Source organism: Monodon monoceros, unplaced genomic scaffold (assembly GCF_005190385.1).
Source record: "Monodon monoceros isolate NGI ecotype Baffin Bay Population unplaced genomic scaffold, NGI_Narwhal_1 Super_Scaffold_17, whole genome shotgun sequence".
Taxonomy (NCBI): domain Eukaryota; kingdom Metazoa; phylum Chordata; class Mammalia; order Artiodactyla; family Monodontidae; genus Monodon; species Monodon monoceros.
The window spans coordinates 22,660,242-22,676,730 of record NW_021703773.1 but is presented as its reverse complement, the minus strand read 5'-3'; the positions used below and the strand labels follow the sequence as shown (position 1 = coordinate 22,676,730).

Sequence of the window (16,489 nt, the reverse complement as noted above, 5' to 3'; positions counted from 1 at the left end):
CAGGTAAATACTTAGTGAAAATCCTTGACTTTACTAAGTTTTAGCCCACTTGCTCATCTTTTTTTTGTTTTTTTGTTTTTTGCGGTACGCGGGCTTCTCACTGTTGTGGCCTCTCCCGTTGCGGAGCACAGGCTCTGGACGCGCAGGCTCAGCGGCCATGGCTCACGGGCCCAGTTGCTCCGCGGCATGTGGGATCTTCCCGGACCGGGACACGAACCCGCGTCCCCTGCATCGGCAGGCAGACTCCCAACCACCGTGCCACCAGGGAAGCCCCCACTTGCTCATCTTTGATGGCAGGGACTTCCTGGATATAAGACTGAGCCAAGAGCTCTACATATATTATCTTATTTAAATTGACCACTATATATTTTTACCGTTCTTATTTTAAAGATGAGAAGACGCAGGCTTATAGAGGTTAAATAATTTGTTCAGGGACACAGAGGAGGTAAGGAGCTGAGCCAGGACTTAAACTGGGGCCTGACTTCAAATTCTGTGTTTAACATTGAACTGGCATAACCAATAGTGTCAAATTCTGAGTTCCTAAGAATTTCTTTTTATTCTTCCTGTTGTTCCAAAGTAAAATTTTACCGTGACTTGCATTATTATCATCTTAAAGTCACAAAGAAATAGAACAATGACTTAGCATGTATTTATTATTACTCTGGCCCTAATCAGCTCTTCTAAATATCAATAAAAGTGAGATGTAGTGCTTTCCTAGACTTCAGAATGTCTGCATATTTATCGCATTATAGTAGCACGTCGTGGTGTTTGAACCAGGAAAGGGACGCGGCAGCTGTCGAGTGCAGTTCCCACCTTTTCTAAATGAAGATATTGAGAGTCATAGAGGTTTGGTGAGTTGACTGCTGGGAATTATTAAAGGCTGGCATAGAACTTCCGTGCTGGTGTTCTTTATCCTTCCTTCAGTGTTCTTCTCTATAGAGCTCTTATCTTTTCCAGTACCTCGTTGAGGTTGGTGGGTAAAACAATACAGGAGCAGAGAAGTTACGCTACACTTGCTCAAAATGCCAGAGGAAATCCATAGTGGAAGGAAGACATGAGCTTAAGAACCCTGGGACCAGCCTGGTGTGCTTTCCATCACCCCCACTCCGTCTCCCTGAGCCTTGTGCTGTGCTGCCTCTTAGGGGTTGCCCTCTCAGCAGGTCTCTGAATGGCCACATGGCCACGTTGCCTTAAGCCCACTGATGCGAGAGGAAGGGAGGGAGGGGAGGGAGGGAGGGGGAGAGAAATAGAGAGAGGGGACCGTCACCATATCATACCTGACTGTGAAAATGGTAAAGGATGTCTGGGAACTTTTGTTTCATGCATGTGTGTGTGTTTCTTTTAATGGTCTCTATTTTTTTTTTTGGTGAAAAACTCAGATTTTATAATTATTAAGAAATTCTTCCTGTCAGAGACAAAAGAAAAAGTGAGCTGCTTGATTCCATTTCCAGCAATATAGCAGACCATATATCCTCAAAAGCCCCCGGATTAAAACAAAAACCACTATAAATTTCCAGGTGAAATATTTCATAGCATTTCTTGCCTCTTCGATCTCATAAAACGCAAATCTAGCTCCATCCACATTTCTGTACCATTAAGCTAGCAACTCAGCCCCAAGGGAACTGGCCTGTTCATGCTGAACAAAGAAACTGGTAAACAGGGTAAACTGCAACAAGGTTTGACTATTTAAAACCGTAAAAAAAAGGGGGGGGGGCAGAGAAAGGGGAGGGGGGGGGGGGGGGGGGGGGGAGGGAGGGAGTAGAGGGAGGGAAAAGAAGCAGGAGATGGAGGAAGAAAGAAAGGAAGAAGGAAGGAAGGAAATGAAACAATAACCTGGGAGCCAATATATGTTTGTACAGAGTTGAATCATTGTCAGGTATTTGTGTCGTTTGGGAGAATATGGAGATGGTGATTTATTTTAGATTGTTTTCAAGTTCAAGAATGCCTGTTGAAATATCGGGGTAATCACTGAAAGAATAGAAGAAGAGAAGACATTAAGAGAGAAAGAGACTACTTAAATGATTTAGCATTGCACAGTAAAGAACTTTCTGAGCTTCCCAGGGGGTGCACCACCTGACCTGGCAGCCAGGGTGTGTTCGGCCCTGGACCCGGTCGAGGGTGTTAACTAAAATGAATTAAAGTAACATTTACTGAGCACTAACTGATTGCCAGACACATATTTCATTTCATCCTCAGAACAACCCCATTAAATTGGCACTTTTGTCTTCCCCATGTTACAGAGGAAGAACTCAGGGATAGAGCTCATGTCTGAGGTTGCCCGGCTGGGAAGTAGAGATGCTGGGATTCAGACACTGAGAGATGTGCTCCAGAGTAATCACTTTTAACTCCTAAACTCTTTCGCCTTAGCAAAATCCTTGCAGGGAAATCCTTGCCTTAGCAAGATTCTGGGGTGGGGTGGGGGGTGGGTGGAGAGAACTGTGCCCCTCCAAGATGGCTCAAGGCCTCTCCCCTCTGTTCTCCTGTTCTACGGCCTGTGGGCCTCCTCCTGGAAACGTGCAGGTGCACACAGCTGGAGAAACCTTTTGCCTTGATTTCATGGGTACAGTGCAGTGCTGCAGTTCTTGAACTTGGTCATTTTGAACTCTGACAAGTGCATAAAATCACTTCCTTTTAAGCTTTTCTGTTTTAGTTGCTGAGGTTATGGTGTTGATTATAATGGTCTGTCATGACACGTGAAAGCAAATCGGATGTTCTCATAATTGATGCATACTTAAGACGTATTTAGCCTCTCCTCTAAGCAAGTTATATTTCAATTGTTACAGGATCTAAATTTCAAATATCCCATTTGCCGTGCCACCCATTCACTAGCATATAGGTGCTGGCTCCATGAATACATTTATGTCAACAGCAAACATGGATGGATTTCTTTAGGTCTGCAACTGAAATAATTTAGGTCTAAAAATGTGTCCTGGCTCTGGAAAACTCTGTAGGAGGCTCACCTCCAAGAACTTGGAGATGTTTAAACACGCAGTGTCTGGAGCCAGGAAGCCAGATCAGATATTCTCTGGAAATCAGCTTCCCTCTAAGATTTTGGAAGAAAACTGTGTTGCAAAACAGTGTCTCCATCCTATCTCTGGGTTCAACTTTCTCTTTTCTTTATTGCCTTCTGTCTCTTTCTTGTATCTTCTTATTTGGGTTTGGCCTTTTCCCATTTCTAGGATGTTACTCCTTTCTTCTGAGAAGCCATGAAGACAGAGAGGTAGCAGTTTCCTGACTGGCACAAAGGTGTGTCCACACGAAACTCACCTGTAGGCTGAAACGAGGGCGGGCGCTCACCTCTAGTCTAGTCTGTGTCACAAAGCACAGTCCACGTACAAAATGTTAGGACTTGGCTCTTGTCCCTTCCCCCTGCTGCCAGCGCTCAGCTTGGTGGCCTGGAGGGAGCCCCCACTGGCCTCTTAAGAAGGTAGTCCCTCGTTCTTTGTGGGAACTGGGAAAACAAGGCGGGGAATGCAGGTTATGCTGTATTGTGTATTCTCCTTGCAGGAAGCGTTTGCCATCAGATGGAATTACCTCAGCCAATTTTTGGCTTGGGTAAACGGGATCATAGCAGAACCAATGCAATTTATGTCTTGCCAAAAATTAAACTTTGGCCACAGGTCTTTGAGCCTCCACCCCCATTAGTCAGGGGGCAAAGAAGAGTACATGGTGACACCCCCAAATGCCAGTATTTTACATTTTAAAATATCTGATCATACTGGCAGTTTTTCTTGTCTCCCCACTTACATTTATTTGTTCCTCTTATAAAGCAAAAATTATACTTTTTGACCAGCCTTCTTTCACTAAAAGTAGAGTGACCGTATGTCCCTGTTGGACCAGGAGGGTTCTGGTCAAGCGTTTTGTCCTAGTGTAATTGATAGCATCCTTTTTACTTGAAAAAAATGTCCTCGTTGAATAATAAATAACATGGTAACTAATGAAAGCTACTGCAAATGATTATTAGGTTATAGTTAACCTTCTCTGTTTGAAATAGAAGTCTCATAGCACCTTTAAAGGATCAAATGAATAATAATAGGAAGACTAAAGATTATTACCCAGAAGGCTAATTACTTAAATTTTGAAATATTGAAGGAAAGTTGGAAAAAAATCTCTCCAATGCACTTAGTAGTAATTATTAATCTCATCTGTGTATTTTTTATTCTATATTAAAGTCGAAATGTTATTAGTAATTATTAAAAGATATCACATAAAAGTCCTATAATTTGCTGGGAGTTAAAGTAGTTATTCTTAAATAGAGTCAGGAATTTAAATATCTTTTAAAAAATTATTGTAATTTGATAGAACAGGAACCTATTGGAACTTTGCTTATTTTTTCATATATGATTTTAATTGTTCATGTATAACATTTCTTTGAAACACAGGAAGTGACGTGTTGAAAAAAAGATTCTTCCTTTAAAATCCATCTGTGTTATCGTGTGGTTTTTCACTGGCTTGGGAAGCAGCTCTGTGGTGACCTGCAAACAGAATTGAGAAAAGAAAACTTTCAAGATTGATTAGTCTGAAGGAGGTGTGTGGATTTAGGTCTAAATCTCATGCACCATCTGTATAAACCAACCGAGGGAGTCATTTGAGTCATCCAAAGAAATTTGTCGTCTCTTCCACACGCACATATATTCATAAAAAGTTATTAATAACTTAGAAATTGGGGGACTATTCTAGCAATATAAAGATTTCTGTGAACTTCGGACTACCCAAAAGCAATTAACATATAACCCTAAATTTAGTAACTACCCCCATCCATCATTACGGGGGCAGCAGGGTAGGGCAGGAAAAATCCTGGACTGGGAATCTCAAGAGAGGAATTCTGGTTTTTCAACCTCTGTATGACTTGGGGCAAATCACTTACTGCCTTTGAGCCTTCGTTTTTTCATCTTTAATTATGATAACAAATGTTACCTTGCTGACCTCAGACCTTACGAGATTCAATAAACTGTAAGGTCCTATGCAAACATAATGCATTATTTATTATTCCTTAGCTACTAGTGGATCTGAGGGAAAACAAAGTAGGTATGATATTCCTTTATGACCCTGAAACCACTTTATAAATCCATGGGCATTTGTTGGGCTTCTGCGAGGAACACAACCCTGCAGAGGGCCAAAAATCAACATATCCTGGCACCTGCTTATAGAGAACCTACTTTTAAAAGGCACGAGGCTTCAAAAGATGAATGAAGTGAAGTCTTCCCTGGCCTCTCCATCTTAAATCGAAAACCTTCATCTTAGCCTTCCTCCCCGGCGTTATTTTCCTCCACTCCACTCATTGCTATTTCATATTCTGTATAATTTACTAATTTGTTTACTGTTATCTCCCCCCATGAGCATGGAGACTCCTTAATCACAGACAGTTTTGTTCTTATTGCTACTTTGCTTTTAAACTTTGAATCCCAGAATTTGTAGCTGTCTTCAGCACATAGCAAGTGCTCAATGAACATCTGTTCAATGAACAAAACAGTCTTTGGTCTCAAGGAACCGGAAAGCCAGGGAAGCAGGGGACATCTCTGTACGGTACCGCATTCTATTACAGCATTGTAAGCACCATCGTGGAAGCGCACAGATTGCTGTATAGATGGGACCAGGGCTCCCAACTCTGCAGGAGAGGGTGTGGGAGGCAAAAAGAGGGAGAAGATGGAAAGTTTGTCAGAGCACTGACTGCAATTTGAATCTTGAAGGATGAATGAGAGTTTTCCAGGAGGACAAGGTGGTGATAGGCATCTTAGGCAAACAGGGCAGCTTCCGAGAAGGTCTGGAGACGGAGATTGACATTGCTGAGGAACAGTGAGAACTCATATTTATATTGACCTTTTAAGGAAAAAGTACAAAAGAAACGAAGGCTTACAGATTGATGCCGCGTGTCACTCGGGGACGTGTGAGGGTCTGCGAGGTGGAGGCCATTTCTGTGTGGCCCTGTGTGTGCCGTGTTTTACTTTTAGGTGTTACTCCTCATAACTGTTTATCTGTGCTCAGTGAGTGGATTTACAGATCACATGATCTTCATGATTTTGTCATGAGATGAGGAATAATCGTGAAATATCTTCTACCTCACAAAAGTCTACTGGTTCTCTCATGGCAAAATACTTCAAGGAATCGTTCAGTGTGAAGATAAGGTATTCTTCTTCATAAAATGGTGAGAGTTACACTTTTTCTGACCTTTTCTGATCACATCGAGCCTGAGACCAGTCCCTACAATCGGAGGAACCCACGGATACTGTGATTTTAGCTGGTCTTTTGTGGTTAGTCAATTATGAGCTGAACGAAGTTCACGGAGCCGCCACGTTCAGTTGTGCTGAAATCTCGGGTGGTCCAGGAGGACCTGTGTTGCCTCTGAAGGTTGGCAGTAGAAGCAAAGTCGCTCACTGTTGTCTACAAGGGCAAGTCGGAAAATGGAAAGATTTACTTAATGAATTGTCACAACTGTCAGTCATGTCAGTCAGGCAACTAAATTTCTCCTTTTTTCCCTTCAACTTGTGAAGAGGTGTGGTGACTCCGACGGACCCTTGTTTCATTCTGAAGCTTGTTGGCTTTCAGTGAGAAAGTCCACTAATCATCTCTTAGGGTTTGAGAAAAATATTAGGTCTTTCTAGGGGAAGCTTGCTCTCTGTGAGAGTGTGCCTAGTGACTCCTGGCTTTGTAAATGCTGACATTTCGGTGCTCCCTTTAATTCCCTGAAGCTTATGAGTATAACTGCAGGTCCGTCAAATGAACAAATATAGCTGCAACACGTGCTAATTTGCCAAGACAGGTTTCTAGTATGAGGTAGATTGAAAGAGGCCACTGGATATAGAGGCTGCTCAGGGAGAGCGTGGTGAAATGGGCTCCTTTAGTTGACTGAACAACTTGTTTAAAACTCTTATCCTTTCACTGAGAATACTTTAACCATTCTGAAGAGAGACGCGAAACCCTGACAGAAGAGCCTCATGGGTATTTTCTCAAAGAATAGGGCAGTGGATATTCCTATATACGCGGCATATGCAGAAAAAAACAGATCCTGAGGTTTACCTCAGGTAACAAAGTTTGTTGAACAGAAGTCAGGGGCTTCATCATCAGTGTCGAAATCTTGTATCAGAAAAGATGGTTAAATATTTGTATGATTTCCAGCTGCATTCACATGTGAACTGAGGCTTCTCCGTGCAAGTTAACATAAGACTGAAACACATAATTGTCTTACTATTGTGCAGTCTGATTTTTGCCTTAAACTATTTAATATTGATTACTGATGACAAATTGCTTATTATCAAGTTTCAGTTTTGAATGGATAAACTTATTTTGAAGTATGTATTTAAGCAAATAAATTAGATATTTGATTACATATTTTTAATTTTTAATATTCAAATTTTACAACAGTCTTACTTCACTGAATTTCTTAGGTTACCCTTTCTGTATCTTAGGCACATGACACTGGCTTGCTGTGTCTGGCCTCCCTCTCCTTCCCCAGTGCCCTGACTCAGGCCTTCAGGATATAGGAAGGCAGTAGAAACACAAGAATTTGGGGATGGGTTGAGTGTAGTGATAGGCATGGGGCAGATGGGAGGAGAGCAGTGAGAGACAGGAAGCAGTTGAGGATGTATCCCAGGTCCTCGCTTTGGGAGACCGAATGGCTGGGAGTGCCGTTCGCCACGTCCAGAAATGTATTCCAAGAAGCCAGAGGTCGGGAGCACGCGGATGAAGATGGTTAATTGTGTGTAATGAGAAGCTTGAGTTTGATTGTCCATGGAGTATCTGGGGAAGATGTTCACTTGGCAGTAGGAAATAAGGATTTGGAGATCAGGAGGGAGGTCTGATGGAGAGTTTTTGGAAATCAATCATTTCTAGGGGTTAAGACAGAGCAGTGGATGTTGTTGAGCAGTGGATATTGTGAGACTGAAGGTAGAGAAGGGTGATTGGGGACGGAATCCAGGGAACACCAGTGTTTAATGGGTGGACGCGGACTTGAGAGGTAAGAGGAGAGCCAGTGAGAGAGACAGTAAGAAAGACAAAGGAGGGAAACATTTTAAGAGGAGAGAGTAGACAATAGCGCCAAGCAAGAAGCCAGATAAGGGCGAAATTTGTCGATGGATTGGGTAATGGAGAGATTGCCAGTTATATTTGCAAGAAGAAAAATGTGTGTGTTTGTATAATATTTTGGAACTATTTAACAGTGGAAAGAAAGTATGAGAATAAGGACCAAAATCAGTAGCATAAATCATAAATACTTCAAAGCTCAAGAAAGGGGAGGATCCAGAATTAAAATGATTTCCCAGTGTCTGTGTGTGGAATCAGTCCATAAACATTGGAGATACCCGTGACCCTGTCTCCTCTGTCTGCCCTCCACTGCCCTGTCTGTCCTACACTCCCCAGCCTCTCACAGATCAACTGTGTAGGTCGGCAGGTTTGAACCTGGCAATGTTCCCTGTTCACTGTTCTCCATTCCTCCTGTTAGAAATCAGATTCTGACTAGCATCCTCTCAATTGTGCTATGGCAGTCTCCTCCTAACTGGTTTTCTAGCTCAAGTCTTTAAGTTTTCCAGGTTATCCTCCACTCTATGGCTGGGTTAATTTTTTTTAAACAGTATCATTGAGGTATAATTGTATACCACAAAATCCAACCATTTTTAAGTGTGCTATGTGTTTTTATAAATTTATACAGTTGTGTAGCCATCACCACAATTCAGTTTTGATAACATTCTCGTCACCTTGGAAAGTTCCCTCAAGCTTGCAGCCAGTTCCCACTGGATTAAGATTTCAAGTCCAAACCCAGCTATGTCTCTCCTTTGCTCAGGAGTCAACGCGCCCCTTTCCCTTTATACTTACGCACAGACTAATTGGCCTGAAATCCCAAACACTCCACCAACTGTCCCAATATACCCTTCCAGCTTAGTGGCTCACGAGTCCCTGACATTTTCGTGCCTTTCAGACAAGACTATTTAGGGTTCCCTCCATCGATTTCTGACCATTGTGACTTTGCTCAGGCTCCTTTCTCCAGCTGGTAGAAATGGAGTGTTTGTTAATATAAATTTTAAAGAGCAAAAATTTTGGTGTCCCTAAACTTTAAAAAGTCTTTTAAAAAATTTCTCTAGATCTTGGCAAATTCAAATGCACCTTTAAAAGAATCATTTTCCAGTTATATTTGGGTGGAACCTGACCCTGCCAGTTTACTTTTGAGCTTGTTTTATATTCTCGGTCTACCTGATATCAGCATTTGTTTTCAAACATAAAAAAAGGCGAGGCTGTGTGCCCTGCGTGTGTGCAGGTGAAAGGACCAGCTCACAGCAGCTTGTCTTCCGCCCTGTCCACTTCCTGACTGTGCCTTTGCTTCTTGGACTCTATTCTTTTTTATCTTTTAAATTGCATAAAATATACGTAACATTTACTACTTTAATTCTTTCTGTACAGTTCAGTGGCCTTAACGTTGTTGGGCAACTGTCACCACCATCCATCTCCAGAACTTTACCACCGTCCCAAACTGAAACGTGATACCCGTTAAACCCTAACTCCCCCTCCCCTTCCCCCAGGCCCTGACAACGGTGACCGTACTGTCTCTGAATTTGACTACTCTAAGCACCTCATCTAAGAGGCATCATACAATATTTGTTCTTTTGTGTCTAGCCGATTTAGCATAATACCTTCAAGATTCATCCATGTTGTAGCGTGTGTCAGAATTTCCTCACACTTGCTCTTTCCATTTGTTGACGGACACAGGTTGTTTCTACCTTCTCTGGACTCTGTTCTCGACCCTGGGTAACTGCTCCAGTTTGAGCAGGGTGTGCTGGGCGCCACTGAATGCTGCAGCTCTTGAAAACACGCTAGCTGTGCCTGGGTGTTTTCTTCTTTCTTTTTCCTAAACCCAGTGTGCGGGTGCTCCGTATTTCAGCTGTTTAACTCAGTAGCATCCACGGTATGGTATCACTGTTACTTGCTGGCCCCCGCTGGAATTCAGCTTGTTTTGTTATTTGATGCAAAGCAGGATGCATAGGTGAACAAAAGGATCTAGAAAGGGTTCAGGTTTTTAAAGTGCCCCCCCTTAGTGATCAAGCGTAATAATAAACTTGGCTATTTTTTTCTTGATGCCTTCTGCTTGCCAGCAGTGAAATGGAACATTTATATATTTACCTCTGATCTTCACTTTGAGAGCTTATCACCATGACAGTTGAAACAGTGGAACTCAAAGATGAACTTTTCCCAGGCCCCCAGCAAAGACGTGAATGCCTGCTCTCCTTGGCGTCACCACACCGACCTGCCCTCTATTACTCTGACTTCGCTTAGTCTGGCCTGGAGACGGATGTCATCATCCTCCAGCCTACTCCAGCCTCTCCATTCTCCCAAACACTCAAGGCCCCTCTTGAGTTACTTCTCCTTGGTGAGTTCCTCCATCCCCAAATAATTGCTTTCTTTGGGAGTAGAATTCATTGACCACCATTATTCATTATAGCCCTGTCGGCAGTGGGTTATAGGTGACAATGTACCTGAGTGGAGAGACTAAGGGAAATTCAGCTTAGATTTTGATAGGGATGCAAAGACCAATATATACACTGTCTCATCATACTTACGACTTCTCCGAAACATGTTTTACGCCATGGATTTATCACCTCCCACCACCTGTCTAGATCTGTTTGCCTAAATGTGTTCCAGCAACAGGTGGTCCTATGATTAGAGCTTGAAGAGCAGTTGTTGTTGTTGTTGTTGTTTTCTTGGTGGATTTACAAGGTGCGTTTGCACATGAAAGGCTCTGAGAAGTCCAGCAGGCCTGTTGTAACTTTAGCACACCTTCTGAATTTATAATGGAACCCTCTTTCCAAGTCACATTTGTTAATGTATCTCAGGACAGGGGTTCCCCAGAGCACATTATTTATTGGGAGCTGCAGACCTTCATGCCAGCAGCGTGACCACTGCCCTGGCAACCACGCTGGTGGTCCACATAAGAAGAGAGCATCTTCTAAGACAATAAATGCTCAAGCTTTCTGATAAAATTATAGCTAGCAGTTTGGAGCCTGGGCAAAGGAGGACAAAGATGTATCTACCAAATACATGGTCAGCTACCTTATTAGCTACTTTTGGAGGCCCAGGTCATATGAATGTGCATATGTACATACATGCAAATATATGAGTGTATATATGCGTCACATAAGAAATACTCCCAATCTTCTAGCTCGAAAGCCTCTGAAAAAGCCCTCGTCCTTTTGGGACACATTCATTTCCAGATTCCATTTAACTTCTTAACCTGGGCCACGCAGCCACACAATTTTAAGGTGTGTATATGTATTTTTTTTGACTAAAAGCACATTTGTCAAATGAGACTGTTAATATCTTTTTCAAATTATGTTTCAGGACGCAGCAGCAAGATAAATGACCATCAGACTCAGAATTTTGATTTTTATTTAACAAATATTTTAATCACAAAGTTTGATGCATATATCACAGACGTACGTAAATATATAAACACCTATTTCCTTTCTGCGGACTTAGCTCTCTTACCATACCAAAGTGGGGCTTTCTGTGCACAGCAAAGATCACTTATATTTAGGTCTTTAATGAATGTTCAGTATACCAGAGATACAAGTTCAAAATATCAAATTTTCCTTGATTAGAGATACAAATGGGAAAATCAAATTTCCTTCAGTTTTTAGGTTCAATGCATTCAGTTTGTAAATTTGGTATTTTAAAAATAATAAAATTAAAACTGTAACTCTCAGGGGCCTTTGAAAAACATTTGATCGACTCACATTGAAGACTAAAGTCCTTTTACTCAATAATTAGCCCCATTTAGAAACACAGTTATGGAAAATTTCAAACCAGATTCTTCAGAGTACTTAATCAGGCTTCATTAGTCATCACATCTGGGCCAGTTACTGTGAGCCACTGGACACAGCTATGAACAAAGCAGAACAATGAACTGCAATGAATAAAACAAAACATCCCTTGCCTTCATGGAGCTTACATACTTGTAACTATTAAATTCATTCAACTCTTGTAAATCTAATAAACCAAGGTTTTAAATGAGGAGCGAGTCAAAGTCAAAATTCTTCTACCTTTCAACTTAAAATTACAAGTCTAAAATCAATTACAGTTGACCCTTGAATGACACAGGTTTGAACTACCCATTTCCACTTACACATGGGTATTTTTCAATAGTAAATACCACATGGTCCATCCGTGGTTGATTGAATCTGAGGAACCGTGGCTGGAATGGCTGCTATAAATTATACTTGAATTAACCTGGTTGTTCAAGGGCTAACTGTATACATCTGAATTAGAATCACAAAGCAAATGTGGGTCTAATTAGTGTCTCTATCTGATGTGTAAATACAAAATGTACAAATTATTAAGCCTGATTTAAAAATTTCGAGTAGTGTGAAAGTGATTTGCTGTATCATTTCGCTATTTAATTCTAAACTTTCCTACTAGGAAAAACTGGGATTATACAACTGAGCTTACTTGATGGACAGTTCAAGACCCAGATACTTGATTGTCTCAAGTAGGTTGAGCGATTTGAAACTAGGACTAGGGACCTAGGGGTTGAGTATGACCAGAGTGAATCTTTTCATAGGACAGATGGACACACTGAGTCTGATTTTAACAGTGGCTGTAATAACGGGATTCCACTTTCTTTACATAGCGTTGGTTTCACAGTATGTTGTTTGCTAGATTCGTCTTACCTTCATAACTTCTTTTGATGTTGCCACTTAATTTGGATGGATAAATTACTTAACTGTCTCTACCTCTCCTGCTTTACTATCTGATTCGATTAAGCTAACCCAGCCTGTTTACCGCCTGATTCTTCTGTGTCTGGCTATTTGACTTTGGCTCCAAGAGCATTCTGTTGCGTATGGACACTGGGTGATATTGCTGCTCTGCAAAGGCCAGCATTCAGAGGCAGCTGAGTGGAGCTGTAGCTCTGCTCCCAGAATATCCATCAACCCACCCCCATTCCTTCAGATGAACAATGAATATTTTCTCAGTTTTAAGTCAAGTGCGATTCAAATTTACAGTCCGGAAAAGTCCTGGATGACCCCTCCCCTAAACAGAATCCCTCTTCTATAAGCCCCTTTTATATAGAAATTCTGAAACTATCATTGCTTCTTTGCTTAAAACCCTTCAGTGGCTCACATAATACAATAGAATACAAAACCCTTAACATGGCCTGCAAGTCCTTTCGTGATCTAGCTCTTGGCTTCATCCGTGATCTCATCACACGCCTTCCTCTTATGCTCCAATTCCAGCCACACTGGCCTTCTTTCACTTCTTCCAACAGAAGCCAAGTTTCTTTCCCACCTCAGGGCCTTTGCATGCACTGTTCCCAGTTTCTGAAACATCACTCTCCCTACTCTTTGCTTGGATGACTCCACGTACTGTAGGTCTCAGATTAACTGTCATTTTTTCATGGAGGTGATTCTTCTTTGTAGACCTTAACACAATCCGTGCATTTATTTGCTTACTACCTAGACCATAAGTTACGTGGAGCCGTGTGTGTTGTTCTGTTTGCCCAGCATCCATCACAGCATATACTAGACAGTCAAAATTCATTTGCTAAATGAATAAGTATCACAGTTGTCACAGCAATCACCATTAGCCTTCAGTCGTAACCATTATAATCATTCATATAACCACTTTTGGCTCATGGGATGTAGGGTAGTTGTTGAATTGGATTGAGATATCTAAATGTCAATATCTCATGCATTCATTAATACAATTATTTTTTATTACCTTTATGGTTCTTTACACATTTAGTCTTCTTTAGCTTCTAAAGCTGGAGGCTTTCTGTTCTTAGCAGTCCTCTTACAGTAAAGAAGACAATTTAGCAAAATGTGCCTTTTGGGAGACTGTCCTTTTCTAACTTTTAAAAAATATCATTGAATATTAGCTAACTGGTTTACGGTAATAAATTTTGTATTAATAAGTAATAAATTTTGATTAGTGTAAATACAAGTTGCTTAGAGATTTTTGTTTGTTTACCCCCAGGTTCCCGGGAGATAGATCAGTTACACTGGCCCCAGGTTACAGAGGGCAGCCCTTAGATAGTGAATGGAAGTTCTAGGTTCTATAATGTTTGTTGCCGAAACCTCGCCCCCCTCTGTGTCGTTCATCGAGAACCTGCCCCCCCCCGCAAAGAATTAAAGCCTTGGAAAAGCACCAAATTGTGCTAAAACTCCTGAATCTTAACCATTTAGAACCCAGTGCGGGTTTTTTTTGGGGGGGGGTTTACAGAATCAACCTGAAAAGATCATAGGTTCATAAAGATTTCATATCCCTGTCTCTGTACCTTGCCACCTGCGAATATGTAGAACAGCATAAAACATGATTTTGAACGTTGCATCGTCACAAATGGAAAAAAGCGCAAAGACGTAAGAAGAATCGGGTTTATTTTTGTTGTTTACAACACCTAAGCGTTATTGGAAACCCAAACGAGAAGCCAAGCTGACAAAACGGCCGCAGCGCAGCGCGGTCGGGGTTCTCCGCAATGTGGCCGCGCACCTTTAACTCGCAGTGACCTCCGCGTCCCGGCCCGGCATCCCGGGCCCGGCGCCTCGGCCGGGGCGGCGCATCGCCCCCTCCTCCCCTCCCGCGCAGCGCGCATTGTTGTCCTTTAGCGATTGGTTGTTGGACCAGAAACAGCGGTGCAGAGCCGAGCCGGGTAGTGGGGCTGTGGACCTGAATGCAGGTTAGCGGGCTGGCAGTGACTGACACCGGGGGCTCGAGGGACAGCGAGGAAGAGCCGGAGACGCCCTCGCTGCGTCCTCCAGGCGGCGTGGACCAGGTGCCCGGGCGTTTGCGGCTGTCGGCGGAGCCCCGGGTGGCGCCCCCTCCCCCGGATCTAGCTGCCTCCGGGATTGGCGCAGGTGGGCAAGGCAGGGCACCGCAGACTGCCCTGTTCCCACCGAGCGGTTTCTCTCCCTTTCTGCAAGCGGGAGGCGCCATCCTAAAAAGATGTAAATATCCGAGCGCTGACTCCTGGCTGGGGTACCAGCCAAGTCCCAGAGCCGCCGCAGGGTGTTTTACATGAAAATGAGAAGCCTGACAGGATCCGTGCTCTAACTTAAGGCAGCTCGGTGATTAGCGTGAGGCTGAGCGGCTTCCCGGCTTCCGGTCCTTCAATAGCTGTTCTGCGCGCTCGCGACTGAGCAGCGGTGCCGCCGTGCGGGTGGCGATCGGCAGGCTCCGCATCCTTGGCAGCCATGGCTCCCGTCGCCGCCGCGGCCAGTAAGTAGGAGCATGCCTGTGTAGGGGGGCACATGCGTGTCGGCGCGCGCGCGCACACACGCACACGCAGACACGCACGCACACCACCCTGAGCCTTGGAAGGAGGAAGATCGACGAGGCGCTGCAGTCGCGAGGACTCTTCCTGGATTCGGCAGGGGCCCGCCGCCGCAGCTGCTGACTGCAGAGCCTGCTCGGATCCTGTGCACACGCGCCCCCCATCCGAGCCTCTGTAATGAAGACTGCCTCCCGAGGACTGCAGGGGAGGCAGAGCCAGCCCGCGCCCGGGACTGCGGGCCGCGCGGCTGATAGGCCCAGGGGGACACGACTTGGACACTGTCATCCCCACGCCTCGCTCTGAGCCGCCCGGTGCGGAGAGGGTCTGCCGCCGCCCCTCCGGCTTCCCGGGCGCCCGATCCCGGGTCACCACCGGAGGCCTGGGCTTCCTCATTTGTTTGGGTCTTTTGTGCCGTGGCTCACAGTTGGCTAAGCACTCCTGCGCTGAATCGGGCCATTGTCTGCGCTCCCATTGCTTTCACGCTGCAAGTCTCGGCGCCCTCACCCCGCCCGCCCCCTCCCCGCCTCCTCCTGGCCGGGGAGCCTCCTAACGTGCCTTTCCCCCCAGGAATCTGGAAGCTATAAGCCGGGCGGATTGCAAATGAAGTGTAATGCATTGTGGGACGTGTGTAAAATCGGAGCCTTCGCCGTGGGGGGGTGTGGGGGCGTGGGGAGGGCCGGACCCGCCGCTGGCGGTGTAGACGCCGACGAGGAGGGGCTGGGAAAATGCGCGCAGAGTCCGCCCGGGTCGTGCCCGCCGTAGACGGATGAAGCCGCGTGCTGCGCCCCGGCGCTGAGGCCCCGAGGATCGGGGCAGCGGGTCGCCCTCCCCACCATGAAGAAGACCCGGAGCACAACCTTGCGGCGAGCCTGGCCTAGCTCGGATTTCTCAGACCGGGCCTCGGACCGCATGAGGTCCCGCAGCGAGAAGGACTACCGCCTGCACAAGCGCTTCCCCGCGGCCTTCGCGCCCCAGGCTTCGCGGGGCTACATGACATCAGGTTGGTAACCGCGTCCCTGCCCCCAGGCCGGGGCCACGGGGCGTGCTCCGAGCGCCACGGCCGGGGTGCTTCCCCGGGAGGACGGGCAGTGATGGATGCGATAAGTTATGGGGAAAGCAGGAAAAAAAATTAGCTCTCATCCACCATTTTGTACCTCCGCAAGATCCACAGCAGGCCCTCTCAATATGGGGTTGGAGAGCTATTAGTTAGGTGAAATCTGGGAGGGGGACGTGCCGGGCGTT

The 16,489-nt window shown here is 44.7% G+C and overlaps 1 protein-coding gene across 5 annotated transcripts in view; it reads left to right on the top strand.

Annotated features, from left to right (window-relative positions):
* Nucleotides 1-16,489, top strand: part of STOX2 (storkhead box 2) — a 207,960-nt gene that overhangs the window by 87,844 nt on the left and 103,627 nt on the right. The window contains exon 1 of one of the 5 annotated variants that reach the window (XM_029226253.1): nucleotides 14,650-16,247. The exons of the other annotated variants lie outside the window; for them this stretch is intronic. Coding sequence (XP_029082086.1) covers nucleotides 16,082-16,247 — 166 coding nt within the window. The 5' untranslated portion in view covers nucleotides 14,650-16,081. Of the gene's footprint in view, nucleotides 1-14,649; nucleotides 16,248-16,489 lie in introns of those variants that run through there. 5 annotated transcript variants of the gene reach the window in all.